We start from the raw sequence: 26,939 nt of genomic DNA on the forward strand, positions 1-26,939 counted from the left end.
CTGAGGCTCAGGGGCTGCGGCTGGCGAGCGGCGGGGGAGGGGGTGGGGCCCCAGCGTGGACCTGAGGCCAGGCAGGCCGACCGGCCCAGGGCCAGGGCGTTCCCAGGTTCACTCAGGCGCGGCCGGCCGGGCGCGGGGCCTGGCGTTCCAGCTCAACAAGCCTCCTGCGACGCCCTCTCGGCTCTCGCAGAGCCCGAGCTATGGGCCCAGCCTCTTCTTAGCACCCAGGTGGGGGTGGGGGTCCCAGAAGCCCCCCTCTTATTTCATATCCACACTCCTTTCCATCATCGCCACAACCTCACGCATGTGGCCATGTCACCGTCCCCGCAGGACACCCCCAAGCTCCCCTGCCCACTGGCGGCAGAGCCTGGGTTCGGGGAAGCGGGGGACGGAGAGGTGGGGCTGCGGAGCGGAGCTCACGGCCTCCCCGAGACCCTCCCGTCGGAACCCCTCGCGCAGCGGTGGTCGGCTGCGCGGCGCCCCCTGCTCCCCGCCTCCAGGCCCCTGCCCTTGGGCTCCCGCCTGTCGCAGCCCTGGACACCCAGCTCCCGCCTCCCCTTGGACGGGCCCCACTTGGCTTCAGTCCACGTGCAGCTGCGGGCCCGTCCCCAAAGGGGACCCCCCACCCCGTCTGAGCACCAGTCATGTAACCCTCACCCTCTGACCCCCCACCCCCAGGGAGCAGCTCGGGAGCAGCAGCTGCACTGGGGCAAAGGCGGGGAGGCCAAGAGGCCCGAAGGTCCCCTCTTACCTTGGCCCCGACTGGCTGGCCTGCGCGCCCCCGCCCCAGCACCTCGCAGTGGAATGTTGTGATGTGACGCCACAGGGCCCGGCCCTCCCTCCAGGCCTGTCTGAAACGTCGCTGCTGCTGGACGACCGCAGGGCAGCCGGTGTCCTTCGCGAGTCCCGGCACCCTCCCCGCACTCCCTCGGGGCTCCGCAGAGAGGGGAGCGTGGCAGGCCGTGGGGACCGTCGCTGGCTGCAGCGGCTGCTCGCGATGACCGGATGACAGAGGCGGCAGTGACCACGGGAGGCGCGTGGGCTCCGGGTCGGAGCTGGACTCGGACCTCAGCCCTTCCACTCGCCTGCGGTGCAGCGGGGGTGGTCCGTCCGTGCCCCCCTCTGGCCCTGGTGGGGCTGCCCCAGCAGTGAGGAGGCTGGGTGCCCAGCACCCAGTGGGACCTTAGCGTTTGGTGTCACATCCTGCATTTTGGGACCAGGAAGGGGTGGGAGCCCTGACACAGATATGTAAGGAGGGGCGCGTGAAGGAGGGCTGGAGGTCTCGGGGCGCCAGAGCCTGGGGGGTTGCCCCTTCCCTCCGGGACCCCTAGGAGGGGAAGCCACCGGTCTCTGTTTGCCCACCCCTCCCGGCCCAGGAAGTGAGTCGGATCGCTGCTGCTCGCCTGCCAGTCCGGCGGCGGGGGCGTGCTCCGTGTGCCGCTCTGCTCCCGGCCACCGCGCCGTGTGGCAACAGCCTGCCTAGACAGGGGCACCCTTCAGGCCTGGGCGTGGCTATTAGCAAGCGCTAGTAATGCGAAGCTTGTGCTTGTGTTGTTGCTGTAATTGTTACCAAGATAGGCCCAGATTTGTTTTTAAAAAGGACATGCCAGGAAGTCCAGTACCCATGTGAGATACAGGTGGATTTTTTTTTTTGACTGAGCTTCCTGGCAGCAAGAGCAAAGAGGGAAAAAAGATGACTCGCTGGATTCATAATGCCCTTAAGATGAAAACACAGCTTTTCCTGGTAATGAGATCCAAGGGATGACCCTCCTAGGAGCCCCCATAAAGGTCCTCATGTGATACATTGAGCCGTGTCCTCAGTGCCCCTGTGGCCTGGCTTGACCCAAGCACCTGTGTCTGGAGCAGGTCCCCCGCTCTCCTGACAGCAGGGGAGAAGGTGTGGGGCGTCCTCAGGGGGTCTGCGTGCAGGACCCAGCAAGGCCCCAGAGTTTTGAAGTCTCATGCATTACCTTCAAAATCCGTGAGGAGCTCACCTCAATCTGTAATAGAGTCAAATCTAACTACAAAAATAACGTTTTCCCTCCTCCACTCCAAATCTTTGGGGACCACGGTGCCCCACGCAGGTGGGCCATTCACTCCTCAGCCCTTTAAGGGAGGTCTGCGAAAGCCACATCCCTGTCCCCAGCAAAAGGCACGCTGGCCTTCAGGAGTTACACGGACAATTTTGGAGGGACCCCAGGCCCCGGCTTGGCAGGCTCTGACCTAGGGGGACGGGGAACCGCCTGCTACCTTCTGGGCCACGCTCGTGAACGCGATCCCCCCAGCTGCGTTTTCGTTAGGCAGCAGCCGCAGAAAGCCCCAGCTGACCGTGAGGTGCGCCTAGTCAGTTGCAATCCGTGTAGTCCAGGCTTTCGTGCCTAACACCCCCCCAAAATGTACCCAGGCACCTGAGTCAGGGGGGACCTTTCACACAGACTGTGGGACACCAGGGAAGGACAACGCGGAGACTGCAGACGCTCGCTTCTCCCAGGTCCTGTCCCCTCTCGCACCCCCGGTGCCTCCCATGGTGACTCAGGCCCTGGACACCAGCTTCGCACAGGCACCTGGCTTTGTAACGTCTGTCCTTTAGGAATGTCCAAAGCTGTAGAGAATTTTTACGAGAATGTATTTGAGCCAAATACCTAGAAGCAAGATCTCGATAGATTGCGAAAACGGCTTCCAGGAACGTTGTTTGCAGCCTCTTGAGTGCGTTTGGAATTAAGGAGGCCAGGGAAGGAATGTCCGAGGAAGGCGGGAGAAAGCAAGGTGGGGCCGGTGAAAGGAGAGCCGCTAGGCCATGCGCTTGCTTGAGGCCGGCTCCTCCTCCACAGGGCCGGAGACCGCGCACGGGCCTCGCTGAAGAGAAAGACAAACCCGGCACCGAGACGCCACGTGCCCAGGGCGTGACTGCACGCCAGGACCCGCCTGGCCGGGCTCTGTGATCAGACCACCCTGCGCGGTTCCTCTGAGGGACCCCTTTCCATCCACACATCTTGTTCTACTCTAGTTTCCTTTCGTGTCTTTGCACAATGTTAAGCACGTCCATCCCACAGCCTCTTTCCAGGCGCTCCTTGACGGCGCGCTTGGGGGCGCCATGCTGACAGCGGCGGGGTTTGCTCCCCTCCCCCGCAGGGCCGCTTCCTTGAGCGGTTGCTGTGTCAGTTGAGATCCCGAGTTCATTTCCAGCCCGGCTTTCTCTGAGGAAGCTTGGGAGGCCTGGCCTTGGGCACCCCTGCCCGCGCCCCCGCCCCCGGCCCCGCCCGGGGCCACTGCTGTGTCCCTGTCGGGGCTTTCCCCACCACGGGGGCCAAGGGAGGGCATCCCCAGTTACAGAGCCTGTGGAGACTTGGTGCTTTCTCCCGGTGCAAGGTCAGGAGGACGGGGCAACTTTCCTTTTCATCTCCCCGCAGGCGTAAGCAAGAGTCAGACCTGCAGAGAATTTTTGGTGAGTTTACCTGAGCCAAACTGCAACCTCTCAGCGGATTGAGAAATGCCCCAGAGAACGGCAGTTCAGCGCCTTATTTTATACATTAGAATCAAAGGAGGGGCCGTGGGGGGTCACATGAAGACCACTGCCAGTAGATTAGGGAGACGGGAGGAAGCAAACAAGGAGAGAGCTCTGGGACTGGAAAAAGGTAAAACACATAGTTCTTTTACGTAGGTGGGTAAAGGGTAGTGAACTGTCAGCAATTAACCTAACAATAACGACAAGGGGATTTGTGGTCTCAGCTTGTGCCCAAGGGGTTTGGGAACCAAGGGAAGTCACCCTGACCTTCCAAAGGCCTGTTATGGTAGATGCAAAAAGACACAGACAGGCTCAGTTAAGGTAAAGGCTGACCTTTGCCAGGCAGAACTACCGGCTGGGGCAGGGCTGCCTGCCGTGAACTGCTTTTAGTTAGTAGGTGTTCCTTCTAGCCCATCCTTTGTGGTCACGTGGGGTCTCGGAGTGTGTGAGGCTGCCTCACGGGCCCCTTTCCTTCCACTTCTGTGTCTGTGGGCCAGCCTTCCTCTCAGCTGCCCTGCCAGGAGGGGCGCAGCCCCCTGGGGCCCCTGCTGTGTGTGAGGAGCCCAGGTGCCTGTCCCGACAGACCCCCGGTTTGTTTGGGGTCCTATCGCCCGACTGCTGGCTTTCGCCTGCCTCGGCGCCCCTCCCTGCCTTCCGAGGCGGCCCTGGACTCCGGGACCGCGCGTTCCTGCTGCTGGTTGCTGCCAGGGCCCGTGAGCAGAGGCAGGGATTGAGTCTCTATGAGCGCTTTATTCAGATGCTGGTGACCTGAGAGCCGGGCGGGTTATGTGCCCTAAAACAGGGGTCCCCAACCCCAGGCCGTGAGCAAAGCTCGCCTGAGCTCCGCCTCCTGCCTCCCCCCATCCACAGCAGGGGAGTGAAGTTCACCTGCCCCCACCCCCCCATGAAACCGGTCCGTGGTGCCAAAAAAGTTGGGGACCGCTGCCCTAAAAGACAGTCTTACACTTCATTTCAAGCGGACCCCTTTTATAAGGAGAAAGAAAAGTCTAGGTCAGGGGTTCGGACTTCAGGAAAAAGGTCAATCCGATGATAGTTGCCGTTGGGTGATCTTCCGAGCAGCCTCTCGTCTGCCGGCCGGGCCTCTCCGCCGGGAGCACAGAAGCTCAGGTGCCATCCTGACCGCCCGCAGTCCTCCCGGGGCACAAAGGTCGAAAGCTTGTGGCCTCCCGGAGTCGGGGGGAGGATGGGGAGCCGTACCTTCAGTCCCTAGAACTAGCTTTTCACATGCATTCCTTGCGAAGACTGTTACCTGTAACTTTAAAACTAAAAACTCCAGCTCTTGAGTTTCCCCACCATCATTTAACGTCCAGGCTCTTCGTTCGCATTTTTCTGCGGCAACCGTTACACCAGTGAGTACGTTGGTAGAGTAGAATAACTACGAATGCAGACTCTGGCCCTGACCAGTGTGGCTCAGGTGGTTGGGTGTCATCTCGCAAGAGTCGCGGGTTCAACTCCCAGTCAGGGCACAAGCCTGGGTTGCAGGTTAGGTACTCAATCGGGGCGCGTACAAGAGGCAACCGATCCGTGTTTCGCTTGTGCATTGATGTTTCTCTCCCTCTCTTTTTCCTCCCTTCCTCTCCCTCTAAAAATAAACAAATAAGTGATCTTAAGAAAAACAAACAGACTCTGGAGCCAGGCTGCCTGGGCTCGAGTCCCAGCTCCACCAGCCGGGAGGTGTGTGTGCTCGGTTTCTTCATCTGTGAAGTGGGGGTGGCAACAGTGAGGGGGGGGCCTGCGGCGACATGGGAAATGTCCAAACCTGTAGAGAATTTTTACAAAAGTTTACTTGAGCCAGAATGACAACACTGCCGAGGAGCAAGGTCTCAAATGCCCCTGCAGATGACGCTTCTGCGGCCCCTTGGGTGCGTTTGGATTTAAGGAGGCAGCGGAAGAACGATTACAGGAAGACAGGAGCAATCGGGAGGGGGTTGGATTACAAACAAGAGCGAGTGCTTTCTTGAGGGCGTTTCAGCTCGTTTCAAAGGTGCACAGAAACAGCGGACAGGGTTTACTACGCAAAGATAAACCTTTAACTAGGGAAGCTATCAGCCTGGGGCCCATGACCTGCCCTGTTAGGGATGGATGGCCGGTCACCCCGTGTGGTTCCTGTCCGTTAGCTGTGTGACAGCGCCCTGTTTCCTCCACAGCTGCGCGGGCCAGAGGGCTCGGTGCATCGAGGCGCTGAGAACACCGCTCTGACGGCATTATTGCGCTCCTCAAGCATCACGCTGGCCTTTGGCACCGCCCGTAGTCCATGTGATGGAACTATGGTAGTAATATCGTCTTAGCGACAACGTGAATATCACCTGTCTAGTCCCTGCTAATGCTCCTCATTGTCTTACAAGCGCTCCTGTGCACTCAGAGATGTTTGTCATCTTCCTTTCCAGCACGTCCAGGAGATAAGTAGGAAGGAGCCAAGTTCTCCTAGTTCTCAAACCACCAGCCCCTCAGCCTTTAAGCGGTAACACTCCCCGGCAGAGGCCAACTTGGGCCACGGCGCTCCTCTCTCTCACTCTCCTGCTAAACCCAGGCCGTCCCAGGGGTCCGGGGAATCCAGCTGGGCTACCTGCCAGCTCAGGGACTCACCTCCCCTCTGTGCGGGTCCCCCGCCCGTATCGGCCACCCACAGGGCCAGGTGTGGTTTGGGGACTCCTGTCGGATCTCTGTGACTATAATAGAGTCCGTTAGGCATGTACACACGCTTGAGGCCAGGCCAGGGTTGGCGGCCCCTCATATCTGTGGACGGACAGACGGACGGATGGACAGTGGGAGAGGTCCGGCAGCCGGGCGGGGTGGGGGGGTGCTGGACTCAACTCCCACAAGGACATGCGGGCATTGACAGCCAAGGGGCTGAGCGGGGCCCGTGGGCGGGGAAGGACGCAGAGGGAACGTCGGGGTCGGAGGGTTCTCGTGAAGTCAGCTCCAAGGAATCTTGAAGGCAGGCCAGGCAGTCAGATACCACGTGTGGGGGGTTTTCCTCGACTGGCCCGGCAGCGTTCCTGCTCAAGCCGGATTCTACAATGGGAGGGGGAAGCCCAAGATGACAGTGGTTTCTCTTGGCTTCAGCAGAGCCCGTCCAGTAGGGAAGGGCAGGCCCGGTCCTGAGACCAAACAGGAGGCAGAGGAGGGACAGCGGGGGGCGGTTTGCTGGGTCGCATCAGGAGAAGGGGCTGCCGCCAGGCTGGGCGGGGCCGGAGGCAGTGCGGGGCTGCGCGGGGCTGCGCAGGGCCAGGTGGGGATCACGGCGCTCGGGCCAGGCCCTGCTCAGCGCTTCACAGCCGTGAATACATTTGCAGCCTTGGGCTCGCCTGGGGAGGAAGGTGTCATGATTCTGTGGGGGTTCAGGACGAGTCACCCCAAAAGCCTCGGTGGAGCATGTGTGGTTTTGAGCCGAAGGCAACTTGCGCTGTAGGTTCCAGGGAAACAGCTGTGCTTCCCCTTAACTACCAAGGAGAACTTGAAGTAGGGGCCTTGCTCACAGTCAGAGATTATTGGAGGGTGCCTTTCCTGACCCACCCGCATGGAGAGGCAAACCACTAATTACCAAACGCCTGCGCTTCTCACCGTCCGGCAGTGACCGGAAACCCCCACGGAGCCTCGGCTCACGCCAAGCTCAGGGCGCCGCATGCTGCCCGTTCCCTTCTGCCTCAGAGCTGCTCGTGCATGTGGGGTCCCGACTCTGTCACACACACAGGGCTCCCATACATACGTAGTAAATTCAGTTATTTTCTCTTGCTAACATGTCTTGTCTATGTGACGATTAGACCGGCTGAAAGAACCTGGAGGGTACACTTTCTTCCTCTGCACATTCGCATTTTACAGAGGAGGAAACTGAGGCGCAGTTAGTTAAACAGGCCGAGCGGTTGGCTCTGACCAGCGGAAGCCGCAGTGCCCTCAGGCCGCCTGCTCCTCGCCCCGCCCCATGCACTGCTGTCCTGCCGCCCGATGTCACTGGAACCACTGAACCAGAGACCAGCGGGGGGGCGGGGGAGGGCGGCCGGGCAGGGCAGAGCCTGGGCAAAGGCCCGAGTGGGAAGCAGGCGGCGAGTCTGGAGAACAAGCCACGGCTTTGTCTCCTGGCTGGGGGCGGGGCGGGGAAAGAAAGGGGCCCGGAGGGGCCAAGTGGGAGATGAAGCAGAAGCGGAAGGAATGGAAGGCTGTGCCCAGACTGTGGAGGGTCTTGGACGCCCAGCTCGGAAAGTTGGAGTTCATGCTGCGGGCGGAAGGCCTCATCGGAAGCTCCCATCCAAGCAGGCGGTGCAGGTCACGTGCAGGACACCAAGTGACCGCTAGCAGCAAGGTGCGCTTCGGCAGCTGCAAGGCTCAGGCCGGAAGGCCTGTCTGCGGGGGGTGGGGAGGGCACGGCCCTGAGCCCTCCCGGGCGCAGGGACCCAGGAAGATGCAGGGCCAGGGCCAGGGCCTGTGCTTGCTGGCCCAGCAGGGGCAGAGAGGACGGCAGGGGAACGGTACCTGCCCAGGCTTGAGATGGGGACGGTCCCAGCCTCCTCCAGGCGGGCACCTGAATTCAGGCCACAGTCCACCCTGGGGAAGCCGGGGACAGGAACGGGGACCCCAGCCCCCAGCCTGGCCCGGCCCCCGCCGGCCTGTGACCCTGCCGGTGACCTCAGGATCTGGGACCTCCGCATGCTGGCAGGGTTACCACAGGGACACGTGGGCCAGGCCGGCTGGGGCAGGTGCTCAGTAAAAGGCACCTCTTGCCCCCAAGGGGAGAAGGGCCCCCACCCGCCCATCTGGAGAATCTCAGCAGCAGTTCCTCCTTCATTCGGTCTGTCCGTTCGTGGACTAAACTGGGTTCTTGCAGGAGCGGGGGCAGCGAGCGGAGCACCCACCCGGCTGGACCCCCTCCCAGGGTAAAGCCCCGGGCCTGGCAGAGGCCAGGTGACCTGATGCCCCCTCCTCACGGGGCAGTTTGGGCTTCATTCACAAAGGCAACAGCGCGGGGCAAGCTGTGAGGACACCAGGGTGTCCTTCCTCCCGGGCTGGACCTGAGTCCGGCTGGGGCTGGGATTCCACAGGCCGCCAGGGCAAGCAGTGCGGGGTGAGGAAGCCCTTCCTAAGGCCCCACGTCCCCACCGAGCCCCACCCACCCCATTACCGGGCGCTCAGCCATGTCAGCGTGAGCTCTGATGCCCACAACGGCGTTCCCTCTTTCTAAGGAGCCTTCCCAGCAAAGGCTGCTGCCCAAGAAAGAGCCCCAGGGAGGCCACGCCTGGCAGGCAGGCCCCGGTCGTCCATCTCGGCCCTGCGGGGCCTCCGTCTGAGTGTCCGCACCCGCTGGGGACGATCCGGGGCCTGCCTCGCAGCAAGGCTGCCCGCAGGTGTTCGGGTCGGGCCACGCCCACGAGCCCTGGTGCTGCGTGGGCACCACGAGGCCCAGGGCTGCAGCCGTCGGCACATGAGGCCAGGGCTGCACGTGGCGCCCACCCCCATCCCCACCCCCTGGCAGAAGCCCCGGCACCCATGCATGACTCCCAGGGGCTGCGTGTTCCTACTGGAGAGACCGGGACTACGGGACGAGGGCGTCTCCTGTCTGGGAGCCCCGGGGCTGGCCTTTCCACACTCGGACGGGGTTTCCTGGACACCGTGGTCGGAGCTGGGGCGGGGCTGGGGCGAGCGGGCCCTGCCTGGGGAAAGGTGCCACGGTAGGGCCGCAGGGCAGCCTTACAGATCAGCGCGAACCAGGTGACCTAGGACAGAAGGGCGTTTCTCCCGGTCCGAGGGGCTGAAGTCCGGGGTCATGGCGTTGTGGGGGGAGGCAGGGAGCCACACTTCCTTGTCTCCTCCAGCTTCTGGTGGCTGCCTGTCTGCGCCCCTCCAGCCCCTGCCTCCCTCCCCGCACGGCCAGCTTCCCTGTGCATCTCTGTAGCTCTGTGTCCCTCTGGCCTTCCTATCAGGACACCGGGCGCTGGATGCAGGGCCCACCCTTCCCCAGTGTGATCTCATCTCAACTTGATCGCATCTGTGTCCAAATACGGTTGCGTTCACGGGCACACGGGTTAGGGCTTCAGCATGTGTTCGGGGAGCCACAGCTCGACCCACAACAGGAGAGCAGCGTGGAGGCCCCGGGACTCAGCCCCACAGGCAGATGGCCTTTTCTGTATCCAACTCAAGTGTGCGGGCGGCGTTCTCTGGGCAGGAGGCCGCGAGGGATGGTCACCTGAGTGGTGGTGGCCTAGCAGGCCCCGCCCCTCCCCCGCACTGTGCCAGCGTGGCCTCTGCTCATGATGCTGATTAAAATAAATAAAATGTAGCGGCTGTGGGCTGTCCTCATTAGTGTGGCAGCTGCCATGCACCCCATGACGACAAGAATTGTCTTGTCCCACCTCACCGCCTCCTGGGACAGGTGTGTCGTCTTCCCCGTCTGTCCCGGAATAGGGATGAGGTGGCTCCCTGTGCCTGGCACACTGTCAAGCCCCGCCCTGGGTGTTCCCAGCCAGCGGGAAGCCAGTCATCTGGGGCAACGCCAGGCCTCACCACCAGGGGGCAGAAGTGCCCCTCAGAGTGGGCAGTGCCGGGGTGGGCCAGGCAGAAGTCACAGAAGACAGCAGGAGCCACAGAGCTGGGGACAGTCTCTCTCCCGCTCTGCTGGCCTGGCTCCAGCGTCCATGCTGACTCTGATGCTGGCCTCCCGAGCCTCAGTCCCGCTGTCTGCCGCCCTTGCCTGCCGGCCTTGCGTGGACTAGGGGAGGCAGTAGGACTCAAGGGGCCGCCCCCTGCCCTGCCTCTTGCCCAGACTCTTTGGGGACAGACGAGACCCCCCGCCCCCCTTCACATACAGGTTGGAGGCAGGGAGCTTGTGAACTCGGCCAGGCGGACCCGAGTCCCTGGTCCTGGTTCCAGAGCTGCACTGACTCCCTGCCGGCCCCGCGCCCCTGGGAGCCAGGCACTCCGGCTGTGCCCGGCTCAGGGCACCAGATGCCCCCGACCGAGACGCTCCGCAGCCGTCCCCACGCAGGCCCTGCCCCCAAGGGCCCCGACCCCCGGGTTCCCAGCGGGCCCCGGCGCTGCACCTGCCGCTGTCCAGTCCCTGCACGTGGTGTCCAGTCCCTGGGCATGGTGTCCAGGAGCCGGCCACAGGAAGCCAGGGCGCCAGGGTCGCCGTCTCCAGCCATGTCTGCCTACAGGGTGCGCCTGGCCTTCAAAGGGCCTCCTGGGTTCTGATTTCTCAAACTCCCCTCTGGCAGCTCTGGGGCCCAGGAACAGGTTCCCCTAGTCTCCCGTGCCCTTAGGAGGAGAGCATTTCCCTTCCCCGAGTCCCAGGCACAGACAGGCCCCGCCCAGGGCCGCCCGGCAATACAGGCGTTCAACCCCCCGCCCCGCATCAGGCCTGGGAGGTCCCGTGACCGAGCGTGGGCCCGTGGGCCCCAGGAGCCCGGTGCCTGCCTGTCAGCAGGGGCAGCAGCTCTGTGAGGGCCGTCACATGGGGCCTCAGGCCCGAGGCCTGGTCATATGATGCTCCTTGGGAAGCCAGAAATCAGGGTTTCTCTGTCAGTCTCTCTCCATTGTGAAACGGCTGCACGCAGTTCTGGGCTGGGGTTTCTCACCACGTGGCGGGCGGCGCAGAACACGTTTAGGGGCGGACGTGGCCGCCTCCTACGTCGGCATCTAACAGCCCCTGCCCTGCGGGGCTGGGAAGGTTCTGTCCCCTCCCGGCCTCTGCCTCAGATTCTATGGCCCAGAGGGGCTGGCTGCTCCCCGGGGCTGGCAGCCCACCCCCTCCGCCTACGTGTCCCTCTCCGCCCGGTCACCAGCCCACACTCTGCGGCAGCACCTTCACCTGAGTCCCCGCTGCACCAGGCCCTGGGCCGTGGGGAGCAGGCTGCTGGGCCCGGCGGTGACAGCTAATTCCGTTCCCATGGACTGTAGCTGGCTTTCGAAGCCCGGGGCCGTGGCTGCCTCTGGGACTTCTTGCGGGCCACCTCTCACAGATCCCTGCTGCAGCCTCAGCCCCCTTTCCACCAAGACGCCCTCCCGACCACGCGTCTCCTCCCCTCCTCCAGCCCGCCCGGATTCCATGAGTTTCTTATCTGAGCAGTCCAGCCTCCCCCCACCCGGCGGCCCCTCCCACCCCAGTGCGCTGCGGGAACAAAGCCAGCCCTCGGCACGGAGCCGCCTGCAGCGTGGGAAAGCTGCTCCCACCCCGTCCCACCCGGCACGCTCCGCCTCACCTCACCGGGGGCTGTTAACCGCATTCTGTCTCTCTCTCCAGGGTAGCACCTTTCTCTAAGCATTTGCGCCCATCCGGTCTCATTCCGCTGTCCTGGGAGAGGTGTTTCTCCAGCCATTCCGCCACACTACTGTGTGCCTACTGCGTGCGGGCACACTAACATAGAAGCCACTGAAGTTTGGCTTATGGCATAGGATGAAAAAGCCGCCAAGTGACCGGGGGGCAGCCTCTGAGCCCAATGCGGGGTGAAGGCCACCAGGGAAGGGGATGCACCATTGGCGAAAGCCGTTCTGGGGGCTGGGGAAGCGAGGGGACAGGGCGGGGGGGCCCTTCAAGGATTCCAGGCTTCGGAGTGTATCCTCGGGCAGTGCCCAGCAAGGATCTCTCCACCCACAGTGAGGAAGAGGCTTGTCGTGTGTCCTGTGTGGCCTCAGGAGAGCAGTCAGGAGGTGTCTGTCACCCTGGCCAGGCGCCCTCCATTCTGCCTGGAGAGGTGACAGTGGAGGTGGAGGAAGCAGAATCCATAGATGTTTCTAAAGGGGTGAGAAGCCACCAGGGGCCTGACCGGGCGACGGTGAGGCAGGGCGACTCGTCAGGTCACACGGGTCCCCGCCTTGGGGATGGCAGCTCTGGCAGGCGAGGGGGTCCACACCACCAGTTTTGAGCGCAGGGTCACGGAGTTTGTCGGCCATGACTCTGCCCCCTCAGGATGAGGGTGATGTCTGGCATGTAGTGGGTGCTCAGGAAATGCCGGTTGATTTGAACTGGACGATGCTCCCTCCCAAGGCCCTTGTGCACCTGGACGGGCCTCGCCTGGCTCCTGGGGCCGCGAGAGAAGCTCCTGGGCTGCCCGGCGGCCGGGCCTCGGCGAGCCCCAGCTGCTGCCTCCCCCACGCGGAGGCCTGCCCAGGTGGCTGTCTCTGAACAGAACGGAGGTGCCCTGCACTGCATCGCCCCCAGCTGGCTCGCGGGCAGCTGCGTCCCACCCCCGCCCCGTGGCAGGGAACCCCTTTCCCTGGAGCAGGTGCTTTGGTGCCACCATTGCGGGCGGAATGCAGGAGGCACATGCTCTGGGGCAGGGGGCCCGCGACCTCAGCTTCCCTCCTCTGCACAGCGCTGAAGCAGGCGTCTCTGAGCACCCTTCTCAGGCTGGGATTTTTGGAATCATCACCCCCTCACCCCCTCACTGATCCACACGGGAAGCATCTATGGGAAGTCACAGGGCTGGGGCGCTGCCTGCACTGGGACCCGCTCGGCATAGGCAGAGCCTCCAGAGAGGCCTGGGAGGGGAGCCCAGGGCCACGATATTGTCTTGCCGTCTGATGGCAGGGGCAGAGCAGGGGCAGGGGGTGGTGAACGCGGTGGGAATCTCAGAAGTGGGGAGGGGAAGGGGGCGGGTCTGTGCCATGTGCTCCTGCGGCCTGGGTGGTTAGGCCCAGCTTTGCCATTTGTTGACTGTATGACACTGAGCAAGTTAGCCCACCCTCTGAGCCTCAGTTTCCTCGGCCGGGAAGTAGGAGATTCCTGCCCCGTAGGGGGCTGGAGGGGCCTGAGGCCAAGCATCTGTAAGGGCTGTGCGCACCTCCGGCCGCGGGCTCCTTGCTCGGAATCACTCTCCACCAGCCACGGGGTCTGCGGGGAGCCGCTTGCTTTTATCCTCCCAGAGACCTGGGGTGGGAGGGGTAGCAACAGCTTTGCAGGGCTCTGCGCTGCGGAGGCCACTCCCGGTTCCCCCACACCCCCAATCTGGTGACTCCTCCAGGACCAGGCAGGAGGGGGCCGTGCAGAGTCGCCAGGGTGGGCGGGCTCCTGGCCTGAGGCGCCCCAGGGGGCTGAAGGCTTTGCCTAGGTCTTCAGGAGAACCATGGGGACAAAGGTGTCCAGGTGGCCGGATGCGGAGGGATCTGTGTGGACACAGCCTTTGTGGGGAGGGACAGGGAGGAGGGGTGATTTTGGTCGAGGCATCGCAGAGGAGGGGATTTAGGGGATGGGAGGACGGGAGTGGCGAAGCAGCAGCATCCTGTGGATGTGCCCGCAGTGGTGGGGCGGGGCGGGCGCTTGGGGTGGTGGTTCCTACCGCGCGTGTTGGCTTCCGATGGGCAGGTGTGGCCTTTGCGAGAGCGCAGCGGGTCTAGTGGGACCCAAGCGGGGCAGACGCCGGGGGTTTTGAGGCGGAGGAGCGGGCCTTGCCCCAAGCTCAAGGCTCCGCCTCGGTTTCTCGCAGCCCCGCCCCCTTTCCAGTTGCACCCGGGGCCTCCCCTGCTCCGCCCCCGGCCCCAAGCCCCGCCCTTGACCACGCCCCCGGCCTCTGTTTGCGCCGGGTCCGTGCTGCCCGCCGCGCTCCAGGCACTCCACGCTGCAGCCGCTCGGGGCAATGATTAACCCGGAGGGCTGGCCGGCGCCGGGCCCGGGGCGGAGGCCTGGGGCCGGGGCGGGACCCCAGAGGGCCGCTCGGCTTCCTGCTCTCTCCCAAGTTTCCTCGTAGAGAGCGCAGCGCCGGCCGGGGCCCGCGGCGCGGCGTGGCGCAGGGCGCGGCGCCGATCGCGCGTGGGCGCGGAACGAGCCGCTGGGGTCACCATGAGGACTCTCCGCAGGTTGAAGTTCATGAGTTCGCCCAGCCTCAGTGACCTGGGTAAGAGAGAGCCGGCCGCCGCCTCCGCGGACGAGCGGGGCACGCAGCAGCGCCGGGCCTGCGCCAACGCCACCTGGAACAGGTAAGGCCGCGCCCTCCCGGCCCGCCTGTGGGCCCGGGGCCCCAGAGCCGGAGGAGGGGGAGCCCTCGAGCCGGTCAGGGGTAGAGGGCGGGCCCCTGCGAGGAACAGTGCCGGGGGCACCGCGGCACTTCACTATTTGCAAGAACTTGCTCCGCTGGAGTTTGTACGGGCGGGGAGGGAAGTTTAGTGCAACGTGTTACTAGAACGGAGGGACGAGTCCGAGGACCCGGGGCTGGTCCCGAAGCGCCTGGCTCGTGGGTGGCGGGGTGGGCGGGGGCCCGCGTGCCGGCCGCCCGCTCGTGGTCTTCCCACGTCTCCGATCCAGTCCTCATGACAACCCGGGAGATAATACAGCAGGAAGTATTTTTCCCATTTCGCAGATGAGCCGATGAGCCTCGCGGGCGCAGTCGGGAGGTTGCTGCTGCGCTTCCTGCCTCTGCGTTGAGGTCGGGGGCGGCGGGTGGCTTTCCCTCCAGCGGCCCCCTGTCCTCCCAGCTGTCCGCAGGGATGCAGCAGCTGCCCGGCATTCCTTAGACGACCCTCCGCCAGGGGCCGCTCCCAGACAGGCAGGGGCGTGGGAAGTCCCCCCGCCACCCAGCTTTGTTTGAAGAGCAAGGCTGGGATCCGGAAAAGAGACCGTTTATTTAGTGGGATTCCCCAGCGTGTCTGCTCATTGGCCCTTTTCAAAAATAGATATTTCCACCCAAAGGAAAATGGGAAGGGAGGAGAAGAGAGTGAGGCTGGCTGTTTGGGGGGGGGGGGGGGGGGTGCTGTGGATGCTGCCCCCCCCCACCTGGCAGTGAAATCTTGCCAGGTGCTCCTCGGGCTGTGGTCTTGGCCAGGCTTCCCCAAGCAGCATGGTGGGCACAGGGCTGCCAGCGCGGGACCCTCGTCCGTGCACCAGGCAAGGCACTGGCGCCCGCCTGCCTGTCTCTGGCCCCTACCCAGCTGCGCATGCTTGAGGGGCTGGGACGTTTCTGCCTTGGTTTCCTTGTCTGTCGGGCACATGCACATTCCTCCTTGCAGGACCCGCGCGGGACCGGGCGAGAAGGGCGCTGGGGCCTCTCGCCCACCCAGGGCCTGCCCTCTGTCTCACAGCCGCGCCCCCTCTCGCAGGCCTGAGGGGGAGAAGCCGCCTTCCTCCTCCCTGCATCTCTGCTGTGGTGCAGTGGAAGGCGCCGAGCCGTCCCAGCTCAGGCCCCAGCTCTGCCTCGTCCCTGCTGTGGGGCCTTGGGTCATGAGCCCTTCCTGGCTCTCAGTTTCCTTACCTATAAAATGGGCTGGCAAGCGTACCTCCCCCTTCCCAGGGATGTTGCGGGGATTAAGTGTGAGGACGGGTGTTGAAGCCCTTGGCACAGTGCCCAGCATGCAGTGGGTCCCCTGAAACGCACGACTCAGGCCTGAATGCGTGCCGGGGAGGGCCTGGCAGGGTCGGGGTGGGGTGGGGGGCTCCTCGCAGTCTGCTGGTTCCTGAGCTTTCTTTAAAAAGGAAAAAGATGTTATGTGTTTATATTAAAGGGAGAAGGGAAGGGAGGGAGAAAGAGGGAGAGAAACATCCATGTGTGGTTGTCTCTCGTGCGCCCCCTACTGGGGACCCTGCCTGCAACCCAGTCATGTGCCCAGACTGGGAACCAAACTGGTGACCCTTTGATTCGCAGGCCGGCGGTCAGTCCCCTGAGCCACACCAGCCGGGGCTGGTTCCTGAGCTTTCATCCACTACATCTTCGCGAGCAGCACCGTTTGTGGTCAGACCTGCTGGGGCCCCCCAAACAGAGGTGGGGGCACCATAGGCCCAGCTCCGAGTCTTCCAGGAGAGCCCCCCAGGGTCCCCCAGCCGTCTTTTACTTAAGGGGGCTTTGGACCTTCCGTTCTGTGCCTGGGCCCGGCAGGCCGCTGAGGAGCACGCCCCTGCTCGCACCCACAGGCTCCCTGTCCGCTCCCCCTCCGCCCTGCGCTCCAGCCATGTGCCAGCCCCCTTCCTGTTCCTTGGCCCACTTGCCACCGTTACAGCCCAGGGAGGGCACTGTCGCTACCCCCCTCTCCCCGTTGAGAGGTGCGAGGGGTCCCACGGCCCCAGGAGAGCTGTCCGTGTAGGACATGGCAGAGCCAGCGTCCTGCTCCCTCCTCCCCGGCCAAGGGGGCCCTGAGCCCAGAGGGGAGCAAAGCTCCTTCTGCCAGGGCCCTGAGTGACAACGGTGGGGGCCAGGGCCCCTTCGGGTCCTCGCGGTGCTCCCTGCCGGGCCCGAAGGGCAGCAGCCGTGTTTGCGCCAGGACAGGCTGGGGTGGGTCCTGCCTTGCTGGGCTGAGTCCCAGGTGCACTCCCTTTTATCTGTGTGACCACGCTAGTGTCCTGGGGCCACTGTGACCCAGCACCACAAACCGGGTGACTTACAGCAAAAATTTATTCCCTCCTGGTTCCGGGGCCAGAAGCCCAAACTCAAGGTGTTGGCGGGACCGTGCTCCCTCCAGAGGCTCTGTGGCCGGGCGGGGGGGGTCCCCCTGCCTCTCCCAGTTCCTGGGGAACCCTTGACTGGTGACCAAGCCACTCCAGCCTCTGCCTCCATCTTTCCATGGCCTCTCCTCCATGTCTCTGTGTCCAGACCTCCCTCTTTTCTCTCATAAAGACACCAGTCATTGGATTTAGGGCCACTCTAGATCCAGGATGATTTCATCTCAGGATCCTTAGCTGATGACATCCGCAAAGACCCTGTGTCCAAGTGAGATCTGAGATTTCAGGTGGCCCTGGCCTTCTAGGGGACACTGTTCAACCCCCTACAGTGACCCTGGGCGCACCCGCTAAATTCCCTGTGCCTCTGTTTCCTCATCTGGATGTGGGGCCTGGGCAAAAGAATACATAGCTTGTCCTTGCGAGGATGGAATTCATGCACGCGTTTAGCCAGCCAGTCATTGATTCACTCATTCACTCACCAGCACTGGGCTGAGCCCGAGGCGTAAAGTCAGCGAAGAGTCAACAGCCTCCGGGAGCTCAAGTCCACTGGGGAGTCAGGAAATGAACAGTAAACCGGTCCGGTGTCCGCAGGCCGGCTTCAGTGCCGGGAAGGAGAGAAACACGGGCACCCATGCGCCGGCCACGCGCGGCTGGCAGCCCGTGTTCCGCTCTTGCCCCAGGAACGTGGATCCCGTGGGTGTGCAGGAGACGTCTGAGCGAGCGGCGGGGGCCAGGCTGGCCGCCTCCGGGGCTGCCCTTGCACGCCTTAGACTAGGACGGTCAGGAGGTGCTTGTCAGACAGCTTTCTCCCCTGCAGAGCCGGTGCGGGGGCTGCAGAGAGGCTGGGGGGCGGGGCAAGGGTAGAAGGCCCACCTGCCAGTCCCCCCTGGAGTCCCCGATGGCCTCCCTCCTCAGGACCTGGGCCCATGTGCATGGGGCCTCCAGCTCCGTGAAGGTTACGATCTGAGATGAGGGTGGAGGGAGCTCCCCGGACCCCAGCACTGGTCCCCTGCGCCTGCGTTTGGGTCAGTGGGTGCTGACGATTCTGGAGCCCTACTCCTCGCTGGGCCGGCATCTGCCCGAACGCTTGAGGTTTCAAGAGCCCAGTGCCCACCGCACCTAGACGTTATAATGGGGGTGCCCAGCCAGGCAGGAGCAGGGTAGAGGGTGCTCCCACATGGGGCCAGTGACATTTGTCACCCTACCCACAAAACTGCCTCCAAAGCTGGGTGACCATCTTTAGCTTATAATTTCTGGGGTCTGAACCCAGGTCGACTTGAAGGCACTCCAAGGCGAAGTGGGTTTTTGGGGTGAGCTGGGGTCTGCCCCGCCCCATTCCCACCCCCACAGAGCGTCCCCCACCCCGATCTCAGCAATACCGAGCAGCCATGACACCCTGTCCCCCAGATGGAGCTGCTCCGTCCAAACTCAGGTGGGAGGAGCTCCTTTCATCCTGGGAATAACTCCAGTGGGACTCACAACCCCCACCCTGCCGATGAGGCTCAGAGAGTCACAGGGATCGCCCGGGTCTAACTCCAAAGCCTGTGCTTCCGCCGCCATGGGGGTCTCTGAGGGGCCGGAGGAGGTTGGTTGAGGCCTCTAGGTGTCCGGTTGGTTGAGAGTGGGGTCGGGGGCCATGGAGCCCCTGCCCTCTGAGGCCGTCTACACGTGGTCTGCAGAGTGATAGCCCCCAAACACGCCCGCACCCCGATTCCCTGGAACCTGTGTCTACGTTTCATTGCAAGGCAAAGGGGGCCTCTCAGATGTGATTAAGTGAAGGGTCTTTGGATGGGGAGGTGACCCAGTGGGCCCGGTGTCATCACAGGGTCTCTGTGAGAGCGGGACACAGGGTGGAAGCAGAGAAGCTGGGGGCGGAGGAGGAGCCCGCAAGCCAAGGAGTGCAGGCGCCCCCGAAGCTGGGGGGGCCAGAAAAACAGGTCCTGCCCTGGAGTTGCCGGAAGGAGCCAGCCCGCCCACACCTCGATTTCAGTCACGTGACACTGATTTAGACTTTTCAGCCTTCAGAGCTGTAGGAGAACAAGGAGAACAACTTCAGCTTGTTTTAAGCCACCAGGCTTGTGGTCTTCTGATACGGCAGCCACAGGCCAGCCTCACGCTGGGCTTCCCTCCCACCACGAGCCCTGGGCCCCCACCGCCCGCACCCACATGGCTCGGAAGGTGGGAATGTAAGGCTCGGGAAGCCATGGGAAAACACGGCCATGCCACAGTCTCCTCTGCAGCCTGTCAAGGTGGGGCGGCAGCGGGGTCAGGCCCAAGCAGGTGCCTGCCTACCTGGGCAGGTGAGCCTTTGAGAAGATCTCCAAGGCCTGGCGTGCGGAGGCCGTGAGCCTGGGGCCCTCCTGGGTGCCCTGGAGCCTCCCAAGGGTCCTGCACATCACCCTCTCGCCCACCCAGTGCTCAGGCAAGAGAGGCTGGGACTTGGCCCGGCCTCCCTTCCTCTCTGGGTCCGAAGGGAGGGACCGCCCAACAGGAGGAGGGGGTGATGGGTCAGGGTTTCTCTCCTGGAAGCTCCCCGGAGGCCGCCCGCTGTGTCCTGGGGACCACGGCCCTGCCCCTCTGGCTGGGAGGCCGCGGCCAGAACAGCTGGGTTTCACTTCTATTCTGGGGGGATGAGAAGTCACGTGCGGCCCTTGCACCCTCCCCACCCTTCCTCTCTCCCCCGTGGCTGGCAGCTCGGTTTTCTTGTTTACCCAACTTGGACTTCGGGAAGAACGTGGAACCTCAGCTGGAGAGAAACGGGAAGGAGCCGGGCCCGCCCATCCCGCCCCCGCGCCACGCTAACCCCGACCCCGCGTTTGGGCAGGGCAGGGTGGGGTGCAGGGGCTGCGGGCCGGGGGCCAGGGGCCCCGGGCTGAGGATAAGACTGCGCGCCTCGGGGCGGCCCCTGGGCCTCGCGGAGCCTCAGGGCTCGTGGCCTGGGCACGACAGCCCCCGACGCGTGTGGCGGTTAGAAGGAAGACATGGAGAAAACCGCAGAGCGGATGGCTGCGCTGTGGCGGGTGCCTCTGGGGCCACGCCCCTCCCGAGAGTCCCTGCTGACCCGCTCCGTGACAAACAGCCCGCCCGGCGCTGCGTCCTCCCCGCATGGACCCCTCTAGGGGCGGCGATGATGAGCCCACTGTGTGGACGGGGAGGCTGAGCGCCAGGAGGCCCGCAGCTGGGGTCCAAGCCCACCCCCACCCCCGGCCAGCCTGGGCGGAGGCTGGAGGCGGCCGTGTGGGCGGGGCAGCCACGCGAGGTGTTCCCTCGCTCACCCACAGATAGGTCCTCCGTGAGTGACCGCGACTGCCCCAGCGGCGCGGGGCTGGGGTGCAGGTCGAGGCTAAAGCATAAACCAAATAGACCTCCCCTCACCAAAAAGGAGATGGAGTTGCATGCCTGCCCCGCGCAGGTGTGCGGGAGGAGGGACGTGGGTGTCAGGGGGTCGGTCGGGGGGAGGTGGGGCAAGAATCACAGAAGGGTCCAGGCTGCCGGCCTCGTCACTCAAAGCCACCTGGTGTCAGGTCAGCTCCTGGCGGGGGTGCGGGGGAGAGCCAGGGGGTGCTGGGGTCCCTCCGAGAGGTTTCAGGGAAGGAGAGGAAGGGCACAGAGACGGCCAGGAGCAGGTCCCTGAGAACAGCAGCGCCAGGCCTGGGCGGTCACTGAGGCTTCCCGGTCCCACCCCGCCCCCAGGCCGACAGGGCTGGGGGGCAGCCCCCGCGAGGCTGAGAGAGTTCCCAGCTGTCAGGATTCCAGGGGGCGGCTGCTCGTGGACCGCTGGCTTCCTGGCGGCCACAGGTTTCCCGTCAGATTCTCACCTTTCTTCAGCGCGCAGACGGGGAGCTGTGTCCACCCGGGGCTTGTAACGGGCGAGCATGACCCCAGCCGTGACCGAGCGCTGAGGCCGGGGCAGGCGGCCCGTGGCCCCTGTTCCACAGACAGGAACCAGGTTAGAGGGTGCGTGTCCGTGCCAATGCCAGGCCCCAGAAGAGCCGGGCTCCCTGGGCCGGGGACAGGTGTCCAGTGGGGCCACAGCGTGTGGCTCAGCTCGGGCCCGCCATGGGGCCTGGGCGCGTGCCCACGCTGCCCGGACCTGCGGCCCCCTTAGGGCTCTTGGCCTCTCCCAGCCTCGGCCTCCTCATCCGAGAAGCGGGCGGCCAGTCCCCGTGGCCGGGAGGGCGGAGCTGTTGGAGGCAGGCAGGGGCCCTGGGAGCTCGCTGGCCACTGCCTGCCCTGGGGTGTGACCGGCGGCACGTGTCCAGCTGTCCCCTGTGCACCAAGAGTCACACAGCCAGCGTGAGGCCATGCGAGCAGCAGCCAGGTGCTGGGTGGAGGGCAGTGGGACCTGGTTGTCACCCTTGGGAGCCGGTGGCCAGTGGGAGGGACTGTGAGGAAGGGGAATCAGTAAAGTGCTGGAACACAAATCTACGCAGAATGGGGAGGGCGTTAGGAGGGCTTCCTGGAGGCAGTGGCCTCTGAGTGGAGGCTCTGGTAGGACTAGCTGCTTGCCTTGGAGACAGGGAGGAGAGGGGTCCTCCAGGCAGAAGGGGCGGTGGGTACGAAGGCCCAGAGGTGTGGCACCCCGACAGGCCCTGCACTCCGGGGGACTGGAGTGCAGGGTGCCCAGGAGGGCAGGGAAGGGCTGCTCCCGAGGAGCCCTGGATGCCACGCCCAGGCCTTGCTCTGTGCTGGGCAGCAGGTGCAGCGGGGCAGCCGGCAGGCAGGTGTCATCGGAGGGGCCCTGGGCCGGAGGGCAGGGGAGGGGCGCCGCGGAGACCCAGGAGGCAGGGCTGACCGGGTTGGGAGGGCGAGGGGTCAGGATGACGTCCACCAGGCAGTCCCCTCGCTGCCCCTGTGAGCCGGGTGCTGCCGTGCTGCCCTGAGCAGCTTGGAGCCCCGCTCTCGCGCTTCGTAACGATGGCGGAGACGAGCAAACCGCTATAACAAATCGCACGTAGACACGCACACCCACACTGACAGAAGCGGGTGGCCACCTGTGATCTGAAGGGAGCAGCGGATGGGTGGAAGAGGGTGGGGGCCTGCGGGAGCCCCGTGGCTGCGGGCAGCTTCCCCAGCAGGGTCGGCGCGGACCACAGGGCCCTGGTGCTCAGAGCGGGGCAGCAGGGGTTAGCAGGGCCACCTAGAAGCCCGGTGACAACATCAGTGGGCTTGGATACGTTGGGGCCATCAGAGGGTGGCCCCAGCCCCCGGCCTGGGCTTGACGGGTTCAAGAGCAGGGGAAGGGGAGCAGGGTGTGTGGGGGGGGACACAGGACATCCTGGAGAGGTGACTGGGAAGTGCCTGGGACACGGAGATGGGGATACAGGACCTTGGAGTTGAGGTGGGAACCGAGGGTCCCACAGGGACGATCGATCCCTGGTCTCCAGGCGCCCTGCCTCTGACCGCGCCCTTCCATCCCCTGGGCTGAGCGGGAAGGCTGCAGCGGAGAGCGGGCCGAAGGGGGGTCTGGGGCAGGCGGGAGGGGTCCCGGGGCGACTGGACACAGCGCTCCTCTCTCCGCACCCGCAGCATCCACAACGGGGTGATCGCCGTCTTCCAGCGCAAGGGCCTGCCCGATCAGGAGCTTTTCAGCCTCAACGAAGGAGTCCGGTGAGTGGCCGCCCCGTCCCGTCCCTGCCCAGGTCTGTGAGAGGGAGGGAGGGATGTGCCACAGCGGGAGGCCCAGGCCGGGCCCCCTGTCCACCAGCCCCACCGGGGGGCTGTGCCCTGAGAGCCGCAGCCTGCGGCGACCGCCACGTGGACCCGTTACGTGGCTTTCGGGCCTGGTGGGCCTTCGCCACCAGCCCCCCTGAGGACATCATTCCCTGCCTGAGGGCAGGGAAACAAGGGGAGACTTGGATGGTGCCTCAAGAAAACGCCCACATTCCCGGCTGGTGGTGTCAAGCATCAGGAAAGATAATCATTCTGTTAGAGAGGAAGGACCCACCTGCCTAATGACGGGAGTGTCATTCCGGAAAAGCCATTACAGCCAGCGCATGCCCCTCATTTCCTGTGAGCGGCTGCGGAATGAGCAGGGGGAAGGAGCCCCTGGCGGACCGGCTTCGGCTTCGAGGGAACCTGCGAGGCCTGCCGCGGTCCTGCTGTGCAGTGGGAGGCGGCCAAGGCTCAGAGAGGTCAAGAGACTTGCCCAGGGTCACACAGCTGCCACACGAGGCGTGTGTCGCCTCTGAGCTGTTCCCCTTCCGCCCCGGGAGAAATAGGCAGCAAACCTTCTCATCAGCGCCAGGCAGGAATAAAAGGTTACTTGGGGCAGGGCAAGCCCTCCCCACGCCGGAGCGGCAGAGCTGAAAGGGTCCCCGCTGACAGCTGAGGCCTGGAGAGGGAGAGGGGCTGGTGGCGCCGCGAGAGCGGGAGCTGGGCGCCTGCCAGGCCTGACGTGTGGTCTGCCCGGCTCTCCCTGGGCTCGTCCGGCCACCCCGGGGTGCGGCCCCAGGAGCCGCCGAAAGCCTCTGTGGGGCCCGCAGCGTCCCCGTTGTCTGGTCTGCTGACAGAAAAGGGAGTTTGTTGCAAGTCTAAGGAATGTGCTAGATGTTTAAACAACAGAACATAAGGAAGTATTTCTGAATTCCTGAGCAAAGCGCCAGGGACAGCCCTCCAGCCATGTCGACACCCTTCCCCGCTGGCCGCACACAGCTCAGGGGAGGGAACGGTAACCCCAGGCCACGGGCCGGCAGTGGCCCTCAGGGACGGCGCAGAGCAGGCGGCCTCCCTCAGGCGCGGGCGCGGGCAGTGGGAAGGGGCAGAAATGGAGCCCTGGGCCTCGGCCCCGGCACCTTTTACCCAGGAAGAGGCAGAGCTCAGGCGACGTGCGACGTGGCACTCCTGGCCGGATAGGTCACTTGGGGAAGCAACTTTTTAGCTGATTCACAATGAAATGCTGGGCTTCGTTGAGTATCGACAGCAGGGCCTGTCTTTTGAGAGTTTGCTCTGCCGGCCTCGTGCCCTGAGCGCACACGCCTTAAACTCTCCCCGGCACCTCTGAGGAGCGGGCACCCCATTATCTCGCTTTACAGATGAGGAAACTGAGGCACAGGGAGGTCATGGGCAGCTCGTGAAGCCGGGACTGAGGCCCCTGGCTCAGGGCCCCCGGGTCCTTCAGGGCAGCCCCCGCGCCGGCTCTCCGCCGTCCCATGGCCACGCTACGTTACGTGAATTTAATTGCGCATTAAATCCATCATTGGTCATGAGCTTCGATCCCACCAGAGCCCTGGGCCTGGGGCCGTGGACTGCACCCTTGCCCGACACTGCCCTCTGTTCCCGCAGCTCGCCTGTGGGACAAGGCCGTGCCCGGGCGCAGGGACAGCCGAGGTGGTGACTGGTAATGGGACGCTGACATCTCGCCACCACTTCCTCCCACCCACCCCCCCATTTTGTCCATGTATTTTTTTAAGATGTAATTCACTCTTTTAAAATGTACAGTTCAGTGTTTTAGTTTACTCACAAGTTTGGACAACCGCCACCCTATTTATCCTGAACGTTTTCATCACCTACTCCCCTCACAAAAAACCCTGTCTCCATTAGCAATCCCTCCCCGGGACCCCCTGCCCCGGCCCCCGCAAGTGCCAGGCAGCCGTCCGTCTGGAGGGACCTGCCGGTCCCAGACACTCGGTGGGAACGGGATCACTCGGCCCGCACCTGGCCTCCGCAGCTGCTTTCACTGGGCTCAGTGCCTTCAGGGCCCGTCCCCGTCGGGACGTGTGTCAGGACTCGGTTCCTTTCCACGGCCACGTCATTCTCCATTGGGGGGAAAACACGCCCTTTTGCTTGTCCACTCATCTGCTGGTGGACGTTCAGGCTGTTTTCCCCCGGGGGCTGTGACGTCGTGGGCAGGGTGTTGTGTACACACACACATAACCCTGTCTCTGGGTCTCTACCTGGGGCGGCACCGCTGGGTCGCATCGTGACGCCGTGGCTGGCTTGGTGAGGAGGTGCCCGCCTGCCCGCCGCAGCGGCCAGCCCGCGTGAGGACTCAGTCTTTCCACGTTCCTGCCAGTGCCTGTTACTCTTCGCTCTGTGATTCTAATGGTGCTGGGAGACAGGGTGAAATGCCACCTCGTGGTTTGGATTGGCTGTCCCCTGATGACTTGACGCTGGGCATCTTTCAGGTGCTTGTTGGCCATTTGCGTCTCTTGCAAGGAATGTCTGTTCACACCCTTTGCCCATCCTTTCACTGGGTCCTCTGTCTTCTTTTCGTCGAGTGTGTGAGAGCTCTTCCCCCTCCTGGACCCCTTCCCTTGACCACCTTTCTTCTGAGGGGCGAGCCTGGATGTAGTTCCGTAATGGTTTTTCCAGGTAGAGGAAAACCTGGGAGAATAAGGTGCTCTGGGTCGCACGGGGCGCCTGCTCAAGGACCCAGCCTTCCTTTTACTCGATGGTTTCGGTGGCACTGCCATCGAAGGGCCCTTCACGTGGCTCATCTTCTTAAACAGATTCTGAGGCCACTTGCTCCGGGCTCAGTGGCCTTCACTGCTCTGCATTCTGGATTCTTCTGCATGACCTGTCCCCGCAGCTGCAGCCTGGACGTCTGTCTAGGGCAGGCTCTGCCCCAGCATTTGGTGTAACAGTTACTGGTCTCCTTGGACCGTGAGACTCTCGTGTGTCCTGCAGGCCAGGCCAGGCAGGAGCACTGCCACCGGCTGTGGTCCTGAGAGGCGCCTCCTGGCTGAGATGCGGGTGGTCCGTCCCGCCCCAGCTCCCGCGCGGGGTCCCGCCAGCCCGGCCGCTCCCAGGAACCAGTAGACCCTCTGGGCCCATAGACGGGGACTTGGGGCCTCTGCCTTCCGACCCTTCAGCGCCTGCCTGTGGCTCTCTCTGCTTGGTGACACCCAGGTTGTCACCCCCGCAGCCCTGCCCCCAGGTGGTGTCTCTTTATTCCCAGTATGCACGGCGTGGGGCCCCCTTCCTGCCCTGAGGGAGTGAGCAACCTGCCCGCGCAGGCTGGGCAGCCTCTCAGCCGCCTGCGAGCAGGCCCCAGAGCCTCAGCTTCCGCACCTGCAGCAGGAACGTGGGTCCCGCCACGCAGGGCTGGGGGCAGGAGTCAGCCTGTGACCTCCTCCTGGCTGCAGGGACACCCGTGCGCATGGGCCAGGGAGGAGGGGATCCCACGGCACAGGGCCCTGCCGATGGATCCTGGAGAATCGGCAGGGGAGCTCTGAGGGGTCCTGGAAGCCGCATTGATTAGCTTCCGTTCGTGAGCACCTACTGTGTGTCGGCGCCGGAGGCCGGTGGGAAGACCGTTGGCTGTATTCCCAGCCAAACTGGCCTTTCACCGTCCGCCCTGCGGACAGCACAGACCTGAGGGCCCACGGTGTGGCTCAGAGGCCGCCCCTTCCAGAGTCCACCTTCGCGCCCCGCTCAGCGGCTGGCAGGGCCCATGGCACGGCCACGCCGGGGAGCACTCAGCCAGCTGCACTGCTCGCCGCTGCCCAGAGGTTCACGAGGGCCGAGCTGAGAGGAGACGGCAGAGGAGGCGCAGGGAGCGGCCGGGGGCGCAGCCGCCCCGGGCAGGCTCCGTCAGAGCCCGCTCTGCCTGCCGGACCTGGTGAGCTGCAGGCTGCTGGGTCCTGCAGGGAGCCTCCCTCCTTCCCTCCCTTTCCCCCTCCTGCCCCTCGGTCCCCCTCCCCCACCGCCTCGTTCATTCGTGCTCACACTTGCACTCACACACGGTGGGCAGGGGCGAGGCATGAGGACCCCACTGAGCACCTGCCGTGTGCTCTGAGGCCCGGCCATGACCCCAGCCGACCCCCGAACCTGCTGCACCTTCTCAGGCCACAGGGAGGGAGGTGCCAGGGCTCAGGCCTCTCTGGGGCTCTGAGCCGGGGGAGGTGGGAGGGGCGGGGCTGGGTGTCAGAGGCCTGGCCCTGCCAGGTGTCCCCCCGAGACCGTGTGAGCCGCTTGTGGCCCCCGCCTGCGCTCGTTCCCTGGAGACCCTTCAGCTTCCTCTTGCGTGAAATGTGGGGGTGGGGCTGAGGAGCTGCAGCTGTGGGTGATGAAAATGCGTCGCCCACCCAGCCCCCTGCAGTGCGGGGGCCGGCGGACATG

The 26,939-nt window shown here is 64.3% G+C and overlaps 1 protein-coding gene across 2 annotated transcripts in view; it reads left to right on the forward strand.

Annotated features, from left to right (window-relative positions):
• Window positions 1–26,939, forward strand: part of PRR5 (proline rich 5) — a 47,630-nt gene that overhangs the window by 8,907 nt on the left and 11,784 nt on the right. Inside the window, exons 2-3 of one of the 2 annotated variants that reach the window (XM_054582583.1) lie at window positions 14,309–14,428; window positions 22,407–22,487. In XM_054582583.1, the coding sequence (XP_054438558.1) occupies window positions 14,319–14,428; window positions 22,407–22,487 (191 nt within the window). In that variant the 5' untranslated portion in view covers window positions 14,309–14,318. Of the gene's footprint in view, window positions 1–14,278; window positions 14,429–22,406; window positions 22,488–26,939 lie in introns of those variants that run through there. The other variant, XM_054582582.1, reaches the window with a different exon arrangement.

Source organism: Pteronotus mesoamericanus, unplaced genomic scaffold (genome assembly GCF_021234165.1).
Source record: "Pteronotus mesoamericanus isolate MK-2021 breed Mesoamerican mustached bat unplaced genomic scaffold, CSHL_Meso_final contig_702, whole genome shotgun sequence".
NCBI lineage: Eukaryota > Metazoa > Chordata > Mammalia > Chiroptera > Mormoopidae > Pteronotus > Pteronotus mesoamericanus.